Source organism: Panthera leo, chromosome B3 (genome assembly GCF_018350215.1).
Source record: "Panthera leo isolate Ple1 chromosome B3, P.leo_Ple1_pat1.1, whole genome shotgun sequence".
NCBI classification, from domain to species: Eukaryota; Metazoa; Chordata; class Mammalia; order Carnivora; family Felidae; genus Panthera; species Panthera leo.
In genome coordinates, this window is record NC_056684.1 from 72,208,018 (window position 1) to 72,227,031 (window position 19,014).

Genomic DNA, 19,014 nt, shown 5'->3' on the forward strand with positions numbered 1-19,014 from the left:
TGTCCATCAGATCTTTCTCATCCCTTTATTTTTATTTTATCTTTTTAAAGTTTATTTATTTTGAGAGAGTGAAAGAGAGAGAGAGAGAGCATGAGCAGGGAAGGGGCAGAGAGAGAGAGAGAGAGAGAGAGAGAGAGAGAGAGAGAGAGAATCCCAAGCAGGCTCTGCACTGTCAGCACAAAGTCTGACGTGGGGCTCGATCCCATGAACCATGAGATCATGACCTGAGCTGAAATCAAGAGTTGGTCACTTAACCGACCGAGCCACCCAGGTGCCCCTTCCTTATCCCTTTATAATACACTTCCCCACTTTGCTGAGGAGAAACCCAAACTACATTTCCCACAATCCCTTTCTTTTATCATCTAGTTTAAGTTCTGTAATTGAGAAGCATTTCTGCAATACTATACTTCAGAGTTTCAGGTCATCAGTCTTGCCATCTTTGCTTCATCAGATCTTCCAATGTCTATATGTCTAATGCACTGTGTTAAATTTCTTTCTACTTAAAATATTTGGATTTGTTTCTGTTTTCCTGACTGACTTTTGACTAATACATTTGGGTAAATCTAGGTTCCTTAAGCAGAGCTTGTGCTCTTGAAGTCAGGACGTCTGAATAAAATCTGTTATTAGCTAGTAGTTAGCTTTAAGCAATTTTCATTATGATCACACAGTTCTGACACATTCCACTCAAATCTACTGCTACAATTCCTCTATGACATTCCTCTACTTACGAACTCATGGTATGGATGATAGATTCCCTCATTTTGCGACACAACAAAAGCAAGGGGCAAGGTTGACTTGAATAGGTGAAGGAAATGATGGAAGCCGAGACTGTTCGCGGGTTATTTCTACTTTGACTCCAGCTGGAGTAGGGTAGAGGCATGAGACAAAGGGCTAGGGACAAAGGAGGGAGACACTGCTTGCTCACAGAGATGTGACATGGAGTAGATGGGAAAAGGAAGAGAGAGAAGAAATTATGAACTGAAACAATATCCAGATCTAAATTTTCTACCCGAATCTGAAGCTTGTTACTACATATAGCTCGATACAGGACCATGTAGCTGCCTTCTCTGAATTCATGGAGGGGAAGTTTTCCAGGAAGTACACTAAAAAAGGCTTCCATGTTCAAAGATAAATATTAACGGGACTTGACGGATAGAAGGCATCCTTTTCTCTAAGTTTGTCCTGGGAACATCTGGAGTTTTTGTTCTAAGTTGAATGGGCAATAATAGTGAGAGTAAGCAGTAATTGTTTTTGCAGCTGCGACATCAATACTAGCATGAAAAGAGAACAGTTTTAAAATTCTGTGAAGAATGGAGGCGTTTTCTCCTGCTGACCCCAGAAATGCTTCACAGAGACCTCAAATGTCCTCTTAGTTCAGGGTTCCTAAAGGTTATGTTGTCAATTTGTTTGATATTGGCTCCATCACAAACCACTTGAGATTTTTAACTTCCTCGAGTCTAACTTCTAGAGATTGTGATTTTTTTAAGTGGAGAGCTCTCCAAATTTGTACTTTTGAGTTGACGACCAACTGTTTTTTTTAAATTTTAATTTAATTTTTATTTTTTAAATGTTTATTTTTGAGAGAGAGAGAGAGAGAGAGAGAGAGAGAGAGAGAGAAAATCCTGAGCAGGCTCCATGCTGTCAGCATAGAGTCCAACTTGTGGCTTAAACTCAGGAACCATGAGTATGACCTGAGCTGAAATCAAGAGTCGGCCGCTTAACTGACTGAGCCCCTCAGATGTCCCCCGACTGACTTGTATTTACAGAGAAGTCTCACCCTTGCTATAAAATGTTTCTGTATATCATCAGACATGTCCCTACCAACACTAGAAGCTGAGATTGAGCTCATCCTTTTGTTTTCTGAGGCAAATCCATATTATCTGCATATCCTATCCTGTGGTAAAAGCAATTTTGTTGAACTTATATATATTATATTGGCCAATAATGTTGGTAGATGGACATATGCAGAGAGCATGCTTGAGGCAAAATTTCCACTTAAAGTTTAGTGTCAGAGCATTTCTCCTGATGTACACAGACCAATCAGATTATCTGAGAATCCTTAAAATCCCAAGGGAGAAGAAAATAATGCCAGATAGTTTTATGGATATTCCATAACTTTAATAATCATATTTCTCCAATTCAGAGTTATATATTTTTTTACTTTTTAATGTATATAAATATAAAATTTACCTTTTCCTTTTGGAAGCTTTTGTTAAATTGTGTGTCTCATAATTGATGTCTTAGATGTGAAGCAATATTGTAATTCGGGTAGCAGGAATTCCTCAACCATTTGTCTATTCATTTATCTGTGCACTTAAGAAATTTGTTGGCCACCTGCTAAGTGTCCAACATTGTTCTAGGTGTGGGAATAGAGTAGTGAAAAAAAGTTTAAGTTCTTCCATCCCAAATCTATTAACGACTGAATATGTGTTATTGACATTCCTCTGACTTTAACCTAAAACTTACATAATATTTCAGTGTATCACTAAGAGGCTCAAAATGGCTAAAAGAGAAAAAGTAAAATAGAATTTTTCTTGGAAATGTCTCAGTTTGGAGCTTCCATGTTAGGCAGTGTGCTGGGAAAAAACAGATTTATGAAAAATACCAACTATTCTTTAGATTTACAAAGGACCATCTTGATAGCTAAGAGGTGTCATAAAAATAGAGCCAGAGGTGAAGATATAAGACTCTTGAAAGGAGAACAAGTTCATAGGTTAACATGGCTCTGAGTTTATTACCTTGCCCACAAGGGGGGTGCATCTTCCTCAGACACACACACACATTTCCTGCTTCTATTCTGAGCTCACACTCATCCTCCTCTGTAAACTTAACTTTTTCTCCCACTAAGCAGTCAAGACGCAAGGACACCACAGATCTTAAGAATGAGCTCTTCTCCAGGATCACTGCTTGTGCTGTTATTAATGTTTGGTAGGTAAGATGGCACATAAAGTCTAAAAGCTTTCGTTCCATTATATTGGTGTCGTCTTTAACTACAATTTTCTGTAAGAGGTAGAACCCAGATCATGCCTGAGGTGACCAGAACTACTGTTTTGTTTTTGTTTCAGGAGGAAGCAAGGGAGATTCAGTGACCCAGATGGAAGGCCAGATGACCCTCTCAGAGTGGGCTTCTCTGACTGTGAACTGCTCTTATGAAACCACACAGTACCCTGCCCTTTTCTGGTGTGTCCAGTATCCCGGAGAAGGTCCACAGCTCCTCCTGAAAGCCTCGAAAGCCAATGAGAAGGGAAGCAGCAAAGGTTTTGAAGCCACCTACCACAAAGAACCAAATTCTTTCCACTTGAAGAAATCCTCAGTGCAAGTGTCAGATTCGGCTGTGTACTACTGTGCCCTGAGGGACACAGTGACAGGGACTGCAGAGGGAGCTAAGCGTAAACTCTGAGCAAAACAGGGGCCCAGATGCTGAGCGTCTGAGCTTATCGTCCACTCTGGTTTAGGAAACAGGAGAGAGTCTACTCTGTTGTCACCCGCTGTTCACCCCAGGTGCTTTTGTTGGTGTGACAGTCATCCAAATTAACTCTGCGAACACGGCGGAAAAACAAGAAGTAAACAGGCCTTCAATGGTGAGAGCCAAAACCAAGTCTGTCACCATAGTTCTTCAATCATGGCTGAAATTTGTGCTTTTGAAAGTATAAAATTAGGATCAATGTAATGGTCTATGTGTTCATCCTTGCATGAAATTCTAGCCCTTCGACCTTGTTCCAGGTCATCCAGGGAAACATTATATTTAAAGACACACCCATAACAGATGAGGTTGCAAATGCCTTAAGTCTCCCTGACAAGCTGGGGCAAAAAAGAATGATTTCTAGGGAAGCTGCAGCCCAAGAAACAATAGATTCTTTCCCCCCCCTTTTATTTACTGTTTAATTTACATCCAAGTTAGCATATGGTGCAACAATGATTTCAGAAGTAGATTCCTTAATGCCCCTTACCCATTTACACCATCCTCCCTCCCACAACCCCTCCAGCAACCCACTGTTTGTTCTCTAGATTTAAGAGTCTTTTATGAGAAACAATAGATTCTTAAAGGAAGAAAGAAAAATAAGAAATAAAGGAGGAGCAGAGAGTCCTACATATGACCCCACATGTGGAAAGAGAAGTTGTAACATTTCTTACATTATCTTTTCAGGAAATTCACATGGCAGACTTAAACTGATGTTCTCCATGCAGATTAAAGTCAAATTGTTATATTTGTTGCAATTGGAATAGTGCCTGCACCATAGTAAAATCTCTTCAAATATTTGCTAAATTAACAAATGAGTAGGAAAACCCATTACTGCTACCACAAAAAAGCTACTGATTTTTTTCATTAATCAAATCTATTCAACAAAGAATAATACATAGAACAGACAAAATTTGCTGCCCTTTGTTAGGTTATATCCTGAGGGATCACTCCTTTTACCGTTATTTTAAGCCCTTTATGTGCATCATACCATGTAATTCTCTCAGAAATTGTTATATCTATAACTATGCTCCTTGTATATATGAGGATCCTGAGGCACAAAGAATTTAAGTCACTTATCCATAATCTCAAAGGTTGTTAGTAGCAAAGCCAGAACTCAAATGCAGGTTCTCCAAGCATATGTCTTAAGTTTTAATATAAAATACTTATGTACTCTATATTATCTATATATACATACATATATTATATTATATATATATACACATATATATGTATATATATAGTACTCTGTATTACATACATAGTACTCTATATATTATATATGTGTACTCTATATTATATATACACTATATTATATATAGTAGTACATATATATGTACTATGTTATATATATATAGAGAGAGATATCTATCTATATATCTATATATATATATAGATATATATCTCTATATATATAGATCGTAGATCACTCTATATTATATAATGATGTACATAGATCACATTGCCAGTTGTAAGGAGAAGATTGAACAAGAAGTTAATCAGAAGTTTTGAGCAACTGTAGATCTGACTGAAGAAAGTCCTGTTGGCTTTTCTCCTCACACATGCATCCTGACTCTTTGAGTAGATATAATATATGCAGCAGAGCCAAGTCTGGTCTCTGATGAGCAGGGCAGTAGTAGACTGGATTCTCCCTATCATGTGGCAGAAAAGGATGGAGGGTAGAGAAGCTAGATTTGGAGGCAGGCTTGGGCAGTATACTTGGAGGAAAGATGGAGACACATCTGAGCACCTCCTGAGTGTTTTCTGGCTTCATTTTTGTTGCAAAATAGTGGAGAGTTTTAATGAGTTTAATACAAAACAGCCCAAGACACATTTTCCTTAGGATTTGGGAGACTGGAGTAGGAAGAAGGGGGAAAACAGTTTTTTTTTTTCCTTTAAAAAATGTATTTAAATTCTAGTTAGTTAACCTACAGTGTGATATTGGTTTCAGGAGTAGAACAATGATTCATCATTTACATACAACGCCCAGTGATCATCACAAGTGCCCTCCTAGAGTTAATTTTTAGTTCATCGGGATTCGTGTTGGGAATTGTAGAAGGGACACAAATTGGTAAGCGTAAAGGCTGAATGACCAATCTCTTAGGTACAGCATTTGTCTTTTGCTAATCTAGAATTGAAGTACAATAAACTGTACATATATGAAGTGTACAATTTGATCAGTTTCAATTTATGTATATGCCACAATCAAGGTAATGAACCTTTCCATCATCCCCAGTGGGTGTCTCTCTCCCTCTACCTGTGACCTCAGAAAATCATCTTCTCTCTGTTGCTGTGCATTACTTTCATAGATTTAGGTACTGCATGCATACTATTTTATTACTGTTTTTCTGTTTTATTATTGTTTTTCATGACCTATCTTTATTTTTTGGTTCTCTCTTCTCTTTTTTTTTCCTGACTCTTTTGGATTACTTGAATACTTTCTAATATTCCGTTTTATATATTGGCTGTTGGCTATATCTCTTTGCATGTTTTGAGTGTTGGTTCTAGAGATTACAATGTATATACCTATTATTCAGAGACTACTGAGAGTTAATAATATACTGTTTCATGTAAAATGTTGAAATCTTGCACTATATAGCTCTTTATCCACCAGTCCTGAAGTTTGTTATAGTTGTTCATATTTATCACATTTATACACATTGAAAACCTTACCACTGAATGTTATAATATTTGCTTGAAATAGCTGTATGCATTTTAAAACTTAAAAAAAATAAATCTATATTTTTTGGTTGTTCTTCAACTGAAACCATCTTTACTTCACCTTTATTTCAGAAAGGTTTTTCCACCAGATCTGTAATTTTGTGTTGATAGGTGTTGTTGTTCTGTGCCTTCAAGATGCTGTTTCACTGTCTGCGAGTTTTGTGATGAGAAATCCATGGTCATTAAAATAATTGCTCTCCAATATAATGTACAATGTCTTGCTTCCTTTTCTAGCTGCAATATATACACATATATACATAAAGACTGGATGACCAATCTTAGGTATGGCATTTGCCTTTTGCTAATCTATAATTGAAGTTCAATAAAATGCACATACTTGATATATATATATATATATATATATATATATATATATATATAATATATGTATATATATTCTCTAGCCAATGTTATATGTATGTTATTTTGCATATATTATATATATTATTATATAATTTTTGCTTGTCAATAGTTCAGTTATGATGTGTTTAGGTGCAATTTTCTTTGGTTTTATCCTGTTCAGAGTTTGCCAAGATTCTTGAATTTTTATATTTATGTTCTTCATCAAATTTGGCAAGTTTTTGGTGATTCCCTTTTCAAGCATGTTTTCTGCTCTAATCTCTTTATCCTCTCCTTCTGGGGCTCTACTGACGTATATTTTAGACTTTTTGATATTGTTGCACAGGTCTTCAGGGTTGTGTCCATTTTTATTTCAATTTTTTTTTCTTGTTCTGAAGTTTTGATCAGGGTTTCTTGGCTTTGGCACTATTAACATTTTAGGTCAAATAACTTTTTATTGTGGGAGGAGGCTGTCCTCCCTAATTGTCAGACTTCCTAGAAATATGCCTAGCTTCCACCCACTAGGTGCCACTAGTACTCTACCCCCCAAATTGTGGCAACCAAAAGTGTGCCCAGATTTAAGGAATGTCTCCTTCGGGGAGGAAGAGTCATCCTTCATTGGTAATCATTGAGTTAGATAATTTCTACTGATCTGTTTTCAAGTTCACTTACTCTTTCACTGTCCTCTTCATTTTGCTATTGAGCCCTTACCGTGGGATTTTATTTCATGTATTGTATTTTCCAGTCCTAAAATTCCCATTTGCTTCTTTTTGTCATTTCTATTTCTTTGTTGAGAATGCCCATTTTATCATTCATTTCAAATGTGCTTCCTTTTACTTCAGGGAATACAGTTTAAAAAGTTGCTTTCACTTCTTTGTCTACTGGTTCCAGCATCTTAGTCATCTTGACATTTGCAGTTGTAGATTATCTTTCACTTAGATATTGGTCAATGTTTCTGGTTCTTTGTATGCTGAATAATTTTGGAATGCATCTTTTTTCACCCTTTTTTTAAATTTAAATTTTAGTTAGTTAACATACAGTGCAATATTGCTTTCAGGAGTAGAATTCAGTGATTCATCACTTACATACAACACCCAGTGCTCATCACAAGTGCCCTCCTTAAATACCCATCACCCATTTAGCCTACTCCCCACCTCCCTCCCTCCATCAACCCTTTGTGTTCTATCCTTAAGAGTCTCTTGTGGTTTGTTTCCCTCTCTTCTCTTCCCCTCCTCCCATATGTTCATCTGTTTGTTTCTTAAATTCCACATATGAGTGAAATCATATGGTATTTATCTTTCTCTGATGGACTTATTTCACTTAGCATAATGCATTCTAGCTCCATCCATGTAATTGCAAATGACAAGATTTCATTCTTTTTTTTTATGGCTTAGTAATATTCCATTGTATATATATACCACATCTTCTTTATCCACTCCTTAGAGGATAGACATTTGGGCTGTCTCCAGAATTTGGTTATTGTTGGTAGTGCTGCTATAAATATTTGGGTGCATGTGAACCCTCCCCCCAGCAAATCAACATTTTTGTATCCTTTGGATAAATTCCTAGTAGTGCAATTGCTGGGTCATAGGGTAGTTCTATTTTTAATTTTTTGAGGAACCTCCATACTGTTCTTCAGAGTGGCTATACCAGTTTGTGTTCCCACCACAGTGCAAAAGCATTCCTCTTTCTCCATATCCTAGCCAACATCTGCTCTCTCCTGAGCTGTTCATTTTAGCCATCTGACAGATAGGAAGTGATGTCTCACGGTGGTTTTGGTTTCTATTTCTCTGATGACTAGTGATGTTGAGCATCTTTTCATGTATCTGTTAGCCAATTGGATGTCTTCTTTGGAAACGTGTCTATTCATGTCTTTGACCCATTTAACTGGGTTATTGTTTATTGGGTGTTAAGTTTCATAAATTCTTTATAGATTTTGGATACTAACCCTTTATCAGATATGTTGTTTGCAAATATCTTCTTCCATTCTGTAGGTTTTTAGTTTTGTTGATTGTTTCCTTTGCTGTGCAGAAGGTTTTTATCTTGATGAGGTCCCAATAGTTCACGTTTGTTTTTGTTTCCCTTGCCTTTGGCAATGTGTCTAGTAAGAAGTTGCTGTGGCTGAGGTCAGAGAGATGCTGCCTGTGTTCTCCTCTAGGATTTTGATGGTTTCCTGTCTCACATTTAGGTCTTTCACCCATTTTGAATTTATTTTTGTGTATAGTATAAGAAAGTGGTCTATTTCATTCTTCTGCATGTCGCCATTCAGTTTTCCCAACACCATATGTTGAAGAGACTGTCTTTTTTTCCCGTTGGATATTATTTCCTGCTTTGTTGAAGATGAGTTGACCATATAGTTGTGAGTCCATTTCTGGGTTTTCTATTGTGTTCCATTGATCTGCATGTTGATTTTTGTACCAATACCAATACCAAGCTGTCTTGGTGACTATAGCTTTGTAACATAATTGAAATCCCAAATCGTGATGCCTCCAGTTTTGTTCTTTTTCCAGGGTTGCTTGGGCCATTTGGGGTCTTTTGTGGTTCCATACAAATTTCAGGATTTTTTGTTCCAGCTCTGTGAAAAATGCTGGTGTTATTTTGATAAGGGTTGAATGCATCTTAAACATTTTAAATGTTGGGTTGTAACTTGAATTCTGAGTCTGATATATTTTTTAAAAAAACTGATTTCTCAGTGAAATTACTTGTTAGTCTACTTTTATATGACACCTCATTTCTAACAGACTCCAGGAAGAATACACCATCATAGGTTTGGGAAGGAAGAAATATATTGTGCAGAACTTTTCATACCTCAGAAAACAGAAGGAACACATAAATTAGTTCTTGGAGGGGCCTCCAGGGGACGATGCTGCACAAACTAGAGATCTTGTTGTCAACATCATCTGCTCACGCCTTCCCCCCTGCAGCTGGCTGAGTTCTTTGCAGACAGAGACAGGGACAAGAATCATCCGTCAGAAAGCTCCAGGCTCATCTCAGCAGCTTTTGCATTTTTATCTCAGCAAGGAACCTGTCCAACTTTACTTTCTCCACCCTTCTTATGTCCGAGGGCTTGGTTTCCTCAGCCAGTTTCCTGTCTGCTCAGGGGAGATTTTCCTGAGAAGAGCCCACTGCCTTTCTACTGCTCGGCCATGTTCCTGCTGCTTATCTCAACACTGGGGATATTTGCCCTGCGTGAGTAAAATTTCATATTAGTCTATAGTTCTACAGATTCAGCTGGAAATACTGACTTTTCATTGTGAAGTGTGCACTGCTTTCACTGATACAACACTGATTTTGCAGGCGACACCGGAGCCCAGTCAGTGACGCAGCCTGATGTCCATGTCACTGTCTCTGAAGGAGCCCCTCTGGAGCTGAGGTGCAACTATTCCTCAAGTGGAATTCCTTATCTCTTCTGGTACATGCAGCACCCCAACCAAGGACTCCAGTTTCTACTGAAGTACTTTTCAGGGGACACCCTGGTTAAAGGCATCAAAGGTTTTGAGGCTGAATTTAAGAACCATGAAACCACCTTCCACCTGAGGAAATCCCGAGCCCTTGGCAGCGATGAGGCCAAGTACTTCTGTGCTGTGCGTGACACAGTGTCTGGGACTGCAGGGGGAGCTGAACACAAACCACCATGGTAGGGGAGTTTTTGGAGACTGACGGTCTCTTCCTGTGGTATTATCAGAGATCTCTTGCTGTATGATGCCAAATGAGGCAAATAGAGCTGAGCAGACTCAGATATTTCTATATAATTCTACAACTCCATGTCTGATAAACTTAATTTAGCAGGTTTTTGGTCTTTGTAGAAACTACATGATAATAAATAGTATTACAGAATGATGGAGAAGATAGTGTTCTGATCATACAATACCAAGATGCTCAAAGACTGGCCTTGAGGTTGACCTCAAGGTTAACTATATGAGTTTTCATTTATCATTTCTTCTGTCAGCCAACCCAGAAAACAAAACATGAACTCCTCATGTTCTTTCCCAGAAAAGTTTGCCTGCTTGTTTCTCTATTCATTCACAGATCATTTTCTTGGAATTTGACCCCTCAACTTCTTCCCCCCACCCCCCACCTCAAAGATCTCACTGTGCTGGTCAGAATGTGTCAGAATATTTTGCGTGTCAGTTCCTCATTTAAAAGGGATTCTGGAAAATTATTGGTCAGTTTTTGGAGATTGATTAGAATTGTGAAAGGTTTAGAAAACTGTCATGGTCATGTTAACTTTGGGAACTATTTAAAATAGTGCAGGAAGCTGAAGATTTTAGCCCATCAGTGTTTACCCAAAGATTTTGTCTCACTTGTAAAAGTAGCCTCCTATTCATTTGGTTATTTATTTATTTACTTACTTACTTATTTATTTATTTAATTTTATTTATTTATTTATTTATTTTATTTTTAATTTTTTAATTTTTTAATGTTTATTTTTGAGACAGAGAGAGACAGAGCACAAGAGAGGGAGGGCAGAGAGAGAGGGAGTCACAGAATCTGAAACAGGCTCCAGGCTCTGAGCTGTCAGCACAGAACCTGATGTGGGACTCAAACCAACGAACCGTGAGATCATGACTGTTAGGATGTCCTTGGAACCACAGTAGAGGGGACGGCCATCTTGCCAGCGCAACCCAATGAAAAGCCCCTAGTAGTTGCCAGAACGAATTGGAGGTCAACCAATCACCGAGCGACAGCACGACCTGACACGAAAAAGGCCCACCCGGACCTAAACCTGGAACCACTGCAGCTTAAAAACCCCACCCCACCACACCTGGGTGTGACTTCCCTGACTCCCCTCTCTCTCTCTGAGTCACGGAACCTCGCCCAAGACCTTAGTTCCCAAATAAAGCCTTTGACTGCTAAAATTTTTTAGCCTCTGACTCCTATCTTTACCCTGCCTTATGCCTGACCCTAACATTTGGTGCCGAAACCCAGGGGCAGGTAGTAGCTCGCCTCCCTTGGCTGAGCTCCCTCCTTGCCAAGACAGAGGCCAACCACCCTACTCTCAAGCACCTACAGGAGCCAGTAAGTAGGACAGACCCCTCCTTCCCTCCTCCAACTATGGCTGACACCCACGAGAGACGTCTGGCAAGTCAGTCTCCTTTCCTCTGCATGCTGCAAGGCCCACATGCCGAAAGGCCCCTTATTGCAGCACGAGGGACGCCTCGCCCTGCCACACCAATGGCAAGTAACGAGTCTAAACCTCCTCCATCTCTTACCCTCCCCCAATGTCTGTTAAAAAACTTCTGGCTCCTGGGCTTGTTGTAACCGACTCATCTGCCTTTGCACTGTAGTCTGGCCTCAGTACAAATTAGATAATGATCCTCAATGGCCTCCCAAGAGGTCTTTACAATACCAAATCTTAACTGATCTGGACAATTTCCGCTATCGGCTGGGAAAATGGGGAGAAATACCCTACGTCATGGCCTTTTGGGACCTCAGGTCTCGCCCCAACCTATGTTCCTCCTGCCCCTCTGCATGCATGCTCCTTGCCCGCCCACAACCCCCCCCCCCACCCCAACAACCTCACCTCACCAACTTCCCTGATCTCCGATCTCCGACCCGTTAGAGGATCTAGCCACGCTGCCCACCGGTCCTCGACCCCCTCTGTACTCCCAACCCCCAGCTGCCCCGCCCTCGCCTCCCATATCATCCCAAACTGGTGCTCACGCCCCTCCCAGCGAACAGACCCCAGCGGACATCTTTCCTCTCCCTGAGGTGGCAGGACCTGAAGGTCTAGTTTGAGTTCACGTCCCCTTCTCCCTCCAAGACTTATCCGCCATTGAAAAGCGGCTAGGGTCATTCTCGGCTGACCCCACCCAATACACTAAGGAATTCCAATACCTTGCCCAAGCCTACAGTCTCACATGGCACGACATCCATGTAATCCTCACCTCTACCCTCACCCCTGAGGAGAGGGAGCACATCCAGGCCTTAGCCAGGGAACATGCAGACCAAACCCACATGACCGACCTCACTATGCCTGTAGGGGCCGATGCTGTCCCGGCGGCCAACCCCAACTGGAACTACCAACTTGCGGGCAATGGTCACCGGCGCCGGGACCAGATGATCCAGTGCCTACTAGCAGGCATGAGGGCAACTTCAACCAAATCACTAAATTTTAACAAACTTCAAGAAATAATACAGGACCCCGATGAAAACCCGCAGCCTTCCTTAGCCGGCTCACAGAGGCACTTACCCAGTATACCAGACTAGACCTTACCACTCCCGCCGGGGCCACAGTATTGGCCACCTACTTTATTTCCCAATCAGCCCCTGATACTCAAAAAAAAACTAAAAAAGGCCAAAGATGGTCCTCAAACCCCTATGGCCGACCTGGTAAAGATGGCTTTTAAAGTTTTTAATGGCCGAGAGGAAGCTCAAGAACAACAGTGACAGGCCAGTCTCCAACAAAAGGTACAATTACAGACCCAAGCCTTGGCAGCTGCCCTGAGGCCAGCCACAATAAAGCCCTCCAGACCACGGCCCCCTCCGGGGCCATGCTTTAAATGTGGCCGAGAAGGCCATTGGTCTCGTCAGTGTCCCCATCCCCAAAAGCCTACCAGTCCATGCCCATTGTGCCAGCAAATGGGCCATTGGAAATCCGATTGTCCTCTCCCAGGGGACGACAGACTCGCAAGGCCCCCACGTGGCGAGGCTTCACCCCGATTGGACTCTGCCTTCCAACTGCTGGAGATGGAGGATGACGACTGACGAGGCCCAGACTCAGTAACTCCGGTGACCCACGCTGAGCCCAGGGTAAAACTCCAGGTAGCGGGTAAGTCCATCTCCTTTCTTTTGGACACGGGGGCTACCTATTCCGTCCTGCCGAGCTACTCTGGCCCCACCACGCCGTCCTCCGTTTCGGTCATGGGCATAAATGGCACCCCCTCCGTTCCCCCATGCACACCGGTACTCATCTGCTGCCTGGATGGCTTCCACTTCTCCCACTCCTTCCTAGTCATCCCCTCCTGCCCCGTCCCCCTGTTGGGCCGAGACATCCTCAATAAATTAGAAGCCTCAGCTACCTCCCTATCCACCTTACAAAGGCAGATCAACGCCCTAGCACAGGTCACTCTACAAAACCGACGAGCCCTAGATCTCCTGACAGCAGAAAAAGGGGGAACATGCCTGTTCCTGAGGGAGGAATGTTGCTACTACCTCAATGAATCAGGCTTAGTTGAAACCAATGTAGAATACCTAAAGTAAATCCAAAAAACTCTATCTGCCCTCCCAGGATCCTCAGACCCCCTAACTTCCTGGTGGCAATCACCCCTCCTAACTTGGCTCCTCACCATAGTCACCCCACTAGTTGCTATCTGTATAATACTTATGCTCTTACCTTGTTTTCTCTGTTTTGTACAAAAACGAATTCATGAAGTTTCCCAGGTGGTCCAGCCATATTCCCGCATTCCAACCTCAGACCCCACATACCATGACGTTGCCCTTACACCCACAGGAAGCAGCCAGATCAGATCCGTCGCCCATTATCACCAATAAGAGGTTGGAATGTTAGGATGTCCTTGGAACCACAGTAGAGGGGACGGCCATCTTGCCAGGGCAACCCAATGAAAAGCCCCGAGCAGCGCGCCAGAATGAATTGGAGGTCAACCAATCACCGAGCGACAGCACGACCTGATGCGAAAAAGGCCCACCCGGACCTAAACCCAGAACCGCTGCAGCTTAAAAACCTCACCCCACCACACCTGGGTGTGACTTCCCTGACTCCTCTCTCTCTCTCTGAGTCACGGAACCTCGCCCGAGAGCTTAGTTCCCAAATAAAGCCTTTGACTGCTAAAATTTTTTAGCCTCTGACTCCTATCTTTACCCTGCCTTACACCTGACTCTAACAATGACCTGAGCCGAACTCAGACACTCAACTGCCTGAGCCATCCAGGTGCCCCTATTTTTATTTTTGAAAGAGAGAGAGCACGAGCAGGGAAGGTGCTGAGAGAGAGGGAGAGAATGAATCTTAAGTAGGCTCTGCACTGTCAGCGTGGAGCCAGACATGGGGCTACATCCTGTGAACTGTGAGATCATGACTTGAGTGGAAAACAAGAGTTGGATGCTCTACCAACTGAGCCACCCAGACACCTCAACTTTTGTAAGTTAAATTCTACAAATTTACAACCAGAACGGTGTGGATATAATCTCTTTTGCTGTGTCCAGCAATGGACCCTTTTTTTTTTCTCAATGCTTTCAGTCTGTTCTTGTTTGATTTCATTGTTGGAATATGAGAAAGTGATTCTTTTTTTAAAATTTTAATTAATTCCTTTTTAATTCTTTTTTAATGTTTATTTTTGAGAGAGACAGACAGAGTGAGAGCAGGGGAGGGGCAGAGAGAGAGGGAGACAGAGAATCCGAAGCAGACTCCAGGCTCTGAGCTGTCAGCACAGAGCCCAACGCAAAGCTTGAACTCATGAACTGTGAGATCATGACCTGAGCTGAAGTCGAACACTTAACTGACTAAAGCCACCCAGGCGCCCCTACAGATTGATTCTTACATGTTAACATCATTCTAATTAATTATGTAGTAAATTTAGCAATGCCAACTCTGCTAGAAATATTGATAAGAATTGCAGAGAAGATAGGGGTCGCTGGACCCAGGATAAACTTATAACTCAGTATAAGCCTGTTTTGTGTAGGATGGAAAGAGTTGTGTAAGAAGGTTTTATGGTCCTTGTGTTCTTGAAGTCTTGGAGATAACAAATACTCTGCAGAGAGGGGAAAAGGAGAAAGAGGGAGCTTTCAGACTGCTTCTTGGCTTACTCTGTCATGTAGAGAAAGATAAGTGCCCAGGAGCCCTCAAAATATAGACAGACTAAGTAGATGGTCACCAAGGATACATCAGGAGATCAACAGTAATTTTTAGGACTTGGTGATATGGTTATATGTAATAAATGTGTTTGAGTGATTGCTTGAAGTCATAAGGAATGTAAATGGAGGTGTTAGAGACAAAATCTGGAATAAAAAAAGTGTATTCATTTAATGTCCTTCTTCTCTCTGTCCCTTTTTATTTTTGGACCATAATCTCTCCTACCTCTATTTTCAGGTGACTCGCTGTTATCAGCTCAACTACATTGCCCAAAGGGACTGTGGTGGGCACTTTATGCAGATTAGTAGGAGAAGAATTACCAATTTCTTTTGATTCTGAATTCAAGCTGAGTTTGAAAAAAAAAATAGGTTTCACACCAAGGACCCTGAGCAGTTGGGAGATCATACCCCCACCTCCCCAACCCTAATTCTGCCAGAAAAATCAAAGCCTGCCTCCCTCCCTCCCTCCTTCCCTTTTTCCCTTTTATTAATAGTTTGTTATTTATTTATGAGTGTATATGATAGTTATGAGGAACTTTCTACAATAAAGAATTATATTAAGAATAAAGTGGGAATGCTGAGGTATTTTAGCAATCAAGCTAATAATTCTGACTTTTCATGTAATTAGCTAGTCTTACCACATACCTCACCACTCAGAAGTGGCTAACCTAATTGAAAGACAGAATATCTTACTGAAGACTGGGTTACAATGCCAGTTGGGAGATACATCCTGACTGATGAGACTTTGTTAGTAGAAATTAACATGTGTTTCAAATCAGAGAAGTTTGTGTTATGTGTTACTGTCTTTCACATAGCCAGAATCCATGGGTCCTGGAATCAAAAGGTAGATGTGGGAGTGGCTTTTGTCACTATTGCAGCTAACAACCCACTATCAGACTTTGATATTCCCATCTTGGCAAGTTTATGCTATGTATATTTGGAGAACTTAGTCTTAACAGACAAATTCTTCTGCCAGGAGACAAAAAAATTGCTCTACTCAATGGATGATAAAAGTAACTTCTGGACATTTTGAGCTCAGTCATTGAACCAACATGAAGAAAAGTATCTCTTGGCTGAAGTGGTTTATCCTGATTAAGAAGATATTGGGTTGCTTCTACACAACGGAAGCAAGAAAAACTATGTTTGAAGCCTCTTAGTAATTTCATGCCCAATGGTAAAGCCTAATGGAAAACTACAGCCACTCAAACCAAATTGGCTGAGGTGGGGGAAATATAGAGTAGAGATTCATGAAAGAAGCCACAGATATCAATTATAGCCTTGTAACTAATTACAGAAGCAAAGTTCTAGTACTTTGAAAAATGGAAGTATAATTAACATGTTAGATTAGTTTCATATGTACAACATATGGATTCAACAATTCTATACGTCATTCAAAGCTCACCATGTGAAGTGTAGTCAAAGTCATAGTATTTTCCATATTTTGTATTTGCTTGTTGTCTATGTAGGCTTATTTGTATGTGTGAAACCTTTCCTTCTACTCTCCTTCTCACTTTCATTTTATATACAAGTTATTGGAAATTAACTTTACATTTTAGCGTATCAGTAACAGAATATTTTAGAGGGGCTCTAAATCTGAAGAGTTATTAATATCATCAGTGGTGGCACAATTGTAACCAGGCATCTCATTTTGAGGAAGGGGTGAGAAATTATCACTTGCTAAGAAGGATAGCAGTATCTTGAAGGAGGTAAAAATATTGAGTTGTTTTCTTGTTATATGTGTTTCAAATATGTGTAGAAGGTTACATATAGAAGCTGAGTAGTCAAAGGTGTGAGATCGATTTATTGACTCTCAGCTTCAATTCATCTTTTGCTTGCTCTTAAAAATAGAGTTGGGCCCTTCAAATATTTTCTTTGCCAGTTGGCACAACGTTAGATTTTTTCAGTAGAGAGTGCAGGGAGAGAGATTTGCCTCCTGGTCTGTGTTCCCTCTGGCAAGCTCCTGCAGCATGGGGGAGTCTCCAGGGACCAGCCCATGCCAGCACCCACACCAGCTTCCTGCAGGGAAGTCAGTGTTCATCAGCACCCAGGGGATAGCAGCTTCCCTTAGCACCCCCATTTTTAGGTGGGTTTGTAGAAGAGTGCCTCCCATAAGACATGTTCTTGTGAACGTCTTTTCCCAGCATTCCAAAGGATGGCTTTCTGGCATGTCCTAAAGGGTAGATATCCAGCAAGTTCCACTGTTAGAGCACCATAATGACTTCTCTGCCATCCAGTGAGCCACAAGTGTGTCTTCTCCAAAGTTTGAGTCTCAGCCCTGGAGTGGATGGGAACCTCTTCCTGCATATTGTATCCCTGAGCAGTGGCTACACTTTACATCCCCTATTCCTGTAGGAGTCCTCTTTCCTTCCTACTAGCCATTCACTTTTTACTCCAATATTCCGTTGTAGTTAATAATTCTTTTAAGTTTCCCCTAGTCAATTTATTGTGCAGTTTCTCTCTCCTGAATGGACCACTTTTGTTCATTCACCAGGACACTCAAGCAGCTGGAGAGCATCCCCCATTTTCTCTTCCCCAACTCTGCCTGAGACGTCAAAGCAGATTCGACTTCTTTATTGTTTTATATGATTATTATATAAATATGAGAAACCTTCCATGATAAAGGATTATATAAAGAGGAATTTGGAAATACCATATGAGTTATGTGAGTTATCAGTGAACGTAATTTCAGTTTTTCACATTTTGTCCATATTTGACACAAAATTTCATTATACCACAGAAGTGAATTCTAATCAACTTTTGACAACGTTTTACTTTAGCTTAAAACACAAATGGGTATTCATTCACTAATGAGAATGTGTCTGCAGCTTGTAATTCCAAATCACCTTCTTCTGTGTAATTTCCTTATTATATCCTTATTTCTGATTTTTTTCTGTCTTTAAAATAGGATGGGAAGGCAAAGATAGTTTTAAAACAGTCTGAAGACAGAATACTCCATTTACCTGAGCAGGATTTCATGTGTCCCTTTCCAGTCATCCCCCCTCCTGAAGACAATGATTACTATTGGTATCACCATAGATTAATTTACCTGTTTAGAACTTTAAATCAGGGAAATCATATGGTAGGGACTCTTTTATACCTGGTTTCTTTCATTAAACATGATTCACCCATGTTCTTGTGTGTATCAGTCATAGTCATTCTATACTTTCTACTCTGAGTATCCTATTATATGAATATATCACAATTTGTTTATCCATTCAACTGTATCCACCACTGGCTGGACACAAGATCTATTAAGGGTGAAATCTTTAATTCCATTCATAAAGTTTCAAGGAACAGACTACCCTCACATTTTATATTCTGTTGGTGAAAGAGTAGGATGTATCTCTAAAATATTTTAGCCAGTGGAGCACCTGGGTGGCTCAGTCGGTTAAGTATCAGCTTTGGCTCAGGTCATGATCTTGTGGTCCGTGGGTTCGGGTCAGGCTCTGTGCTGACAGCTCAGAGCCTGGAGCCTGCTTTGGATTCTGTGTCCCTGTCCCCCTCTCTGCCAGCCCCCATTCGTGCTCTGACTCACTCCGTCTCTCAAAAATAAATAAATGTTAAAAAATTAAAAAAATATTCTAGCCAAAACATATATCTTACATACCTTTATTTAAAGACCCATGTCTGGGCACCTGGCAGGTTCAGTTGGTGGAGTATGCAACTCTTGATCGTGGGGCTGTAAG

General features: G+C 40.8%; 2 gene segments (V, D, J or C); both read left to right on the forward strand.

Moving 5' to 3' along the window:
• Window positions 1-2,882: 2,882 nt before the first annotated feature.
• LOC122222603 lies at window positions 2,883-3,400 on the forward strand. The segment is given in 2 exon segments: window positions 2,883-2,928; window positions 3,066-3,400. Coding segments are annotated over 2 exon segments (381 nt in total).
• Window positions 3,401-9,406: 6,006 nt separating this feature from the next.
• On the forward strand, window positions 9,407-10,349 carry LOC122222317. The segment is given in 2 exon segments: window positions 9,407-9,709; window positions 9,818-10,349. Coding segments are annotated over 2 exon segments (387 nt in total).
• The last annotated feature ends 8,665 nt before the right edge of the window (window positions 10,350-19,014 follow it).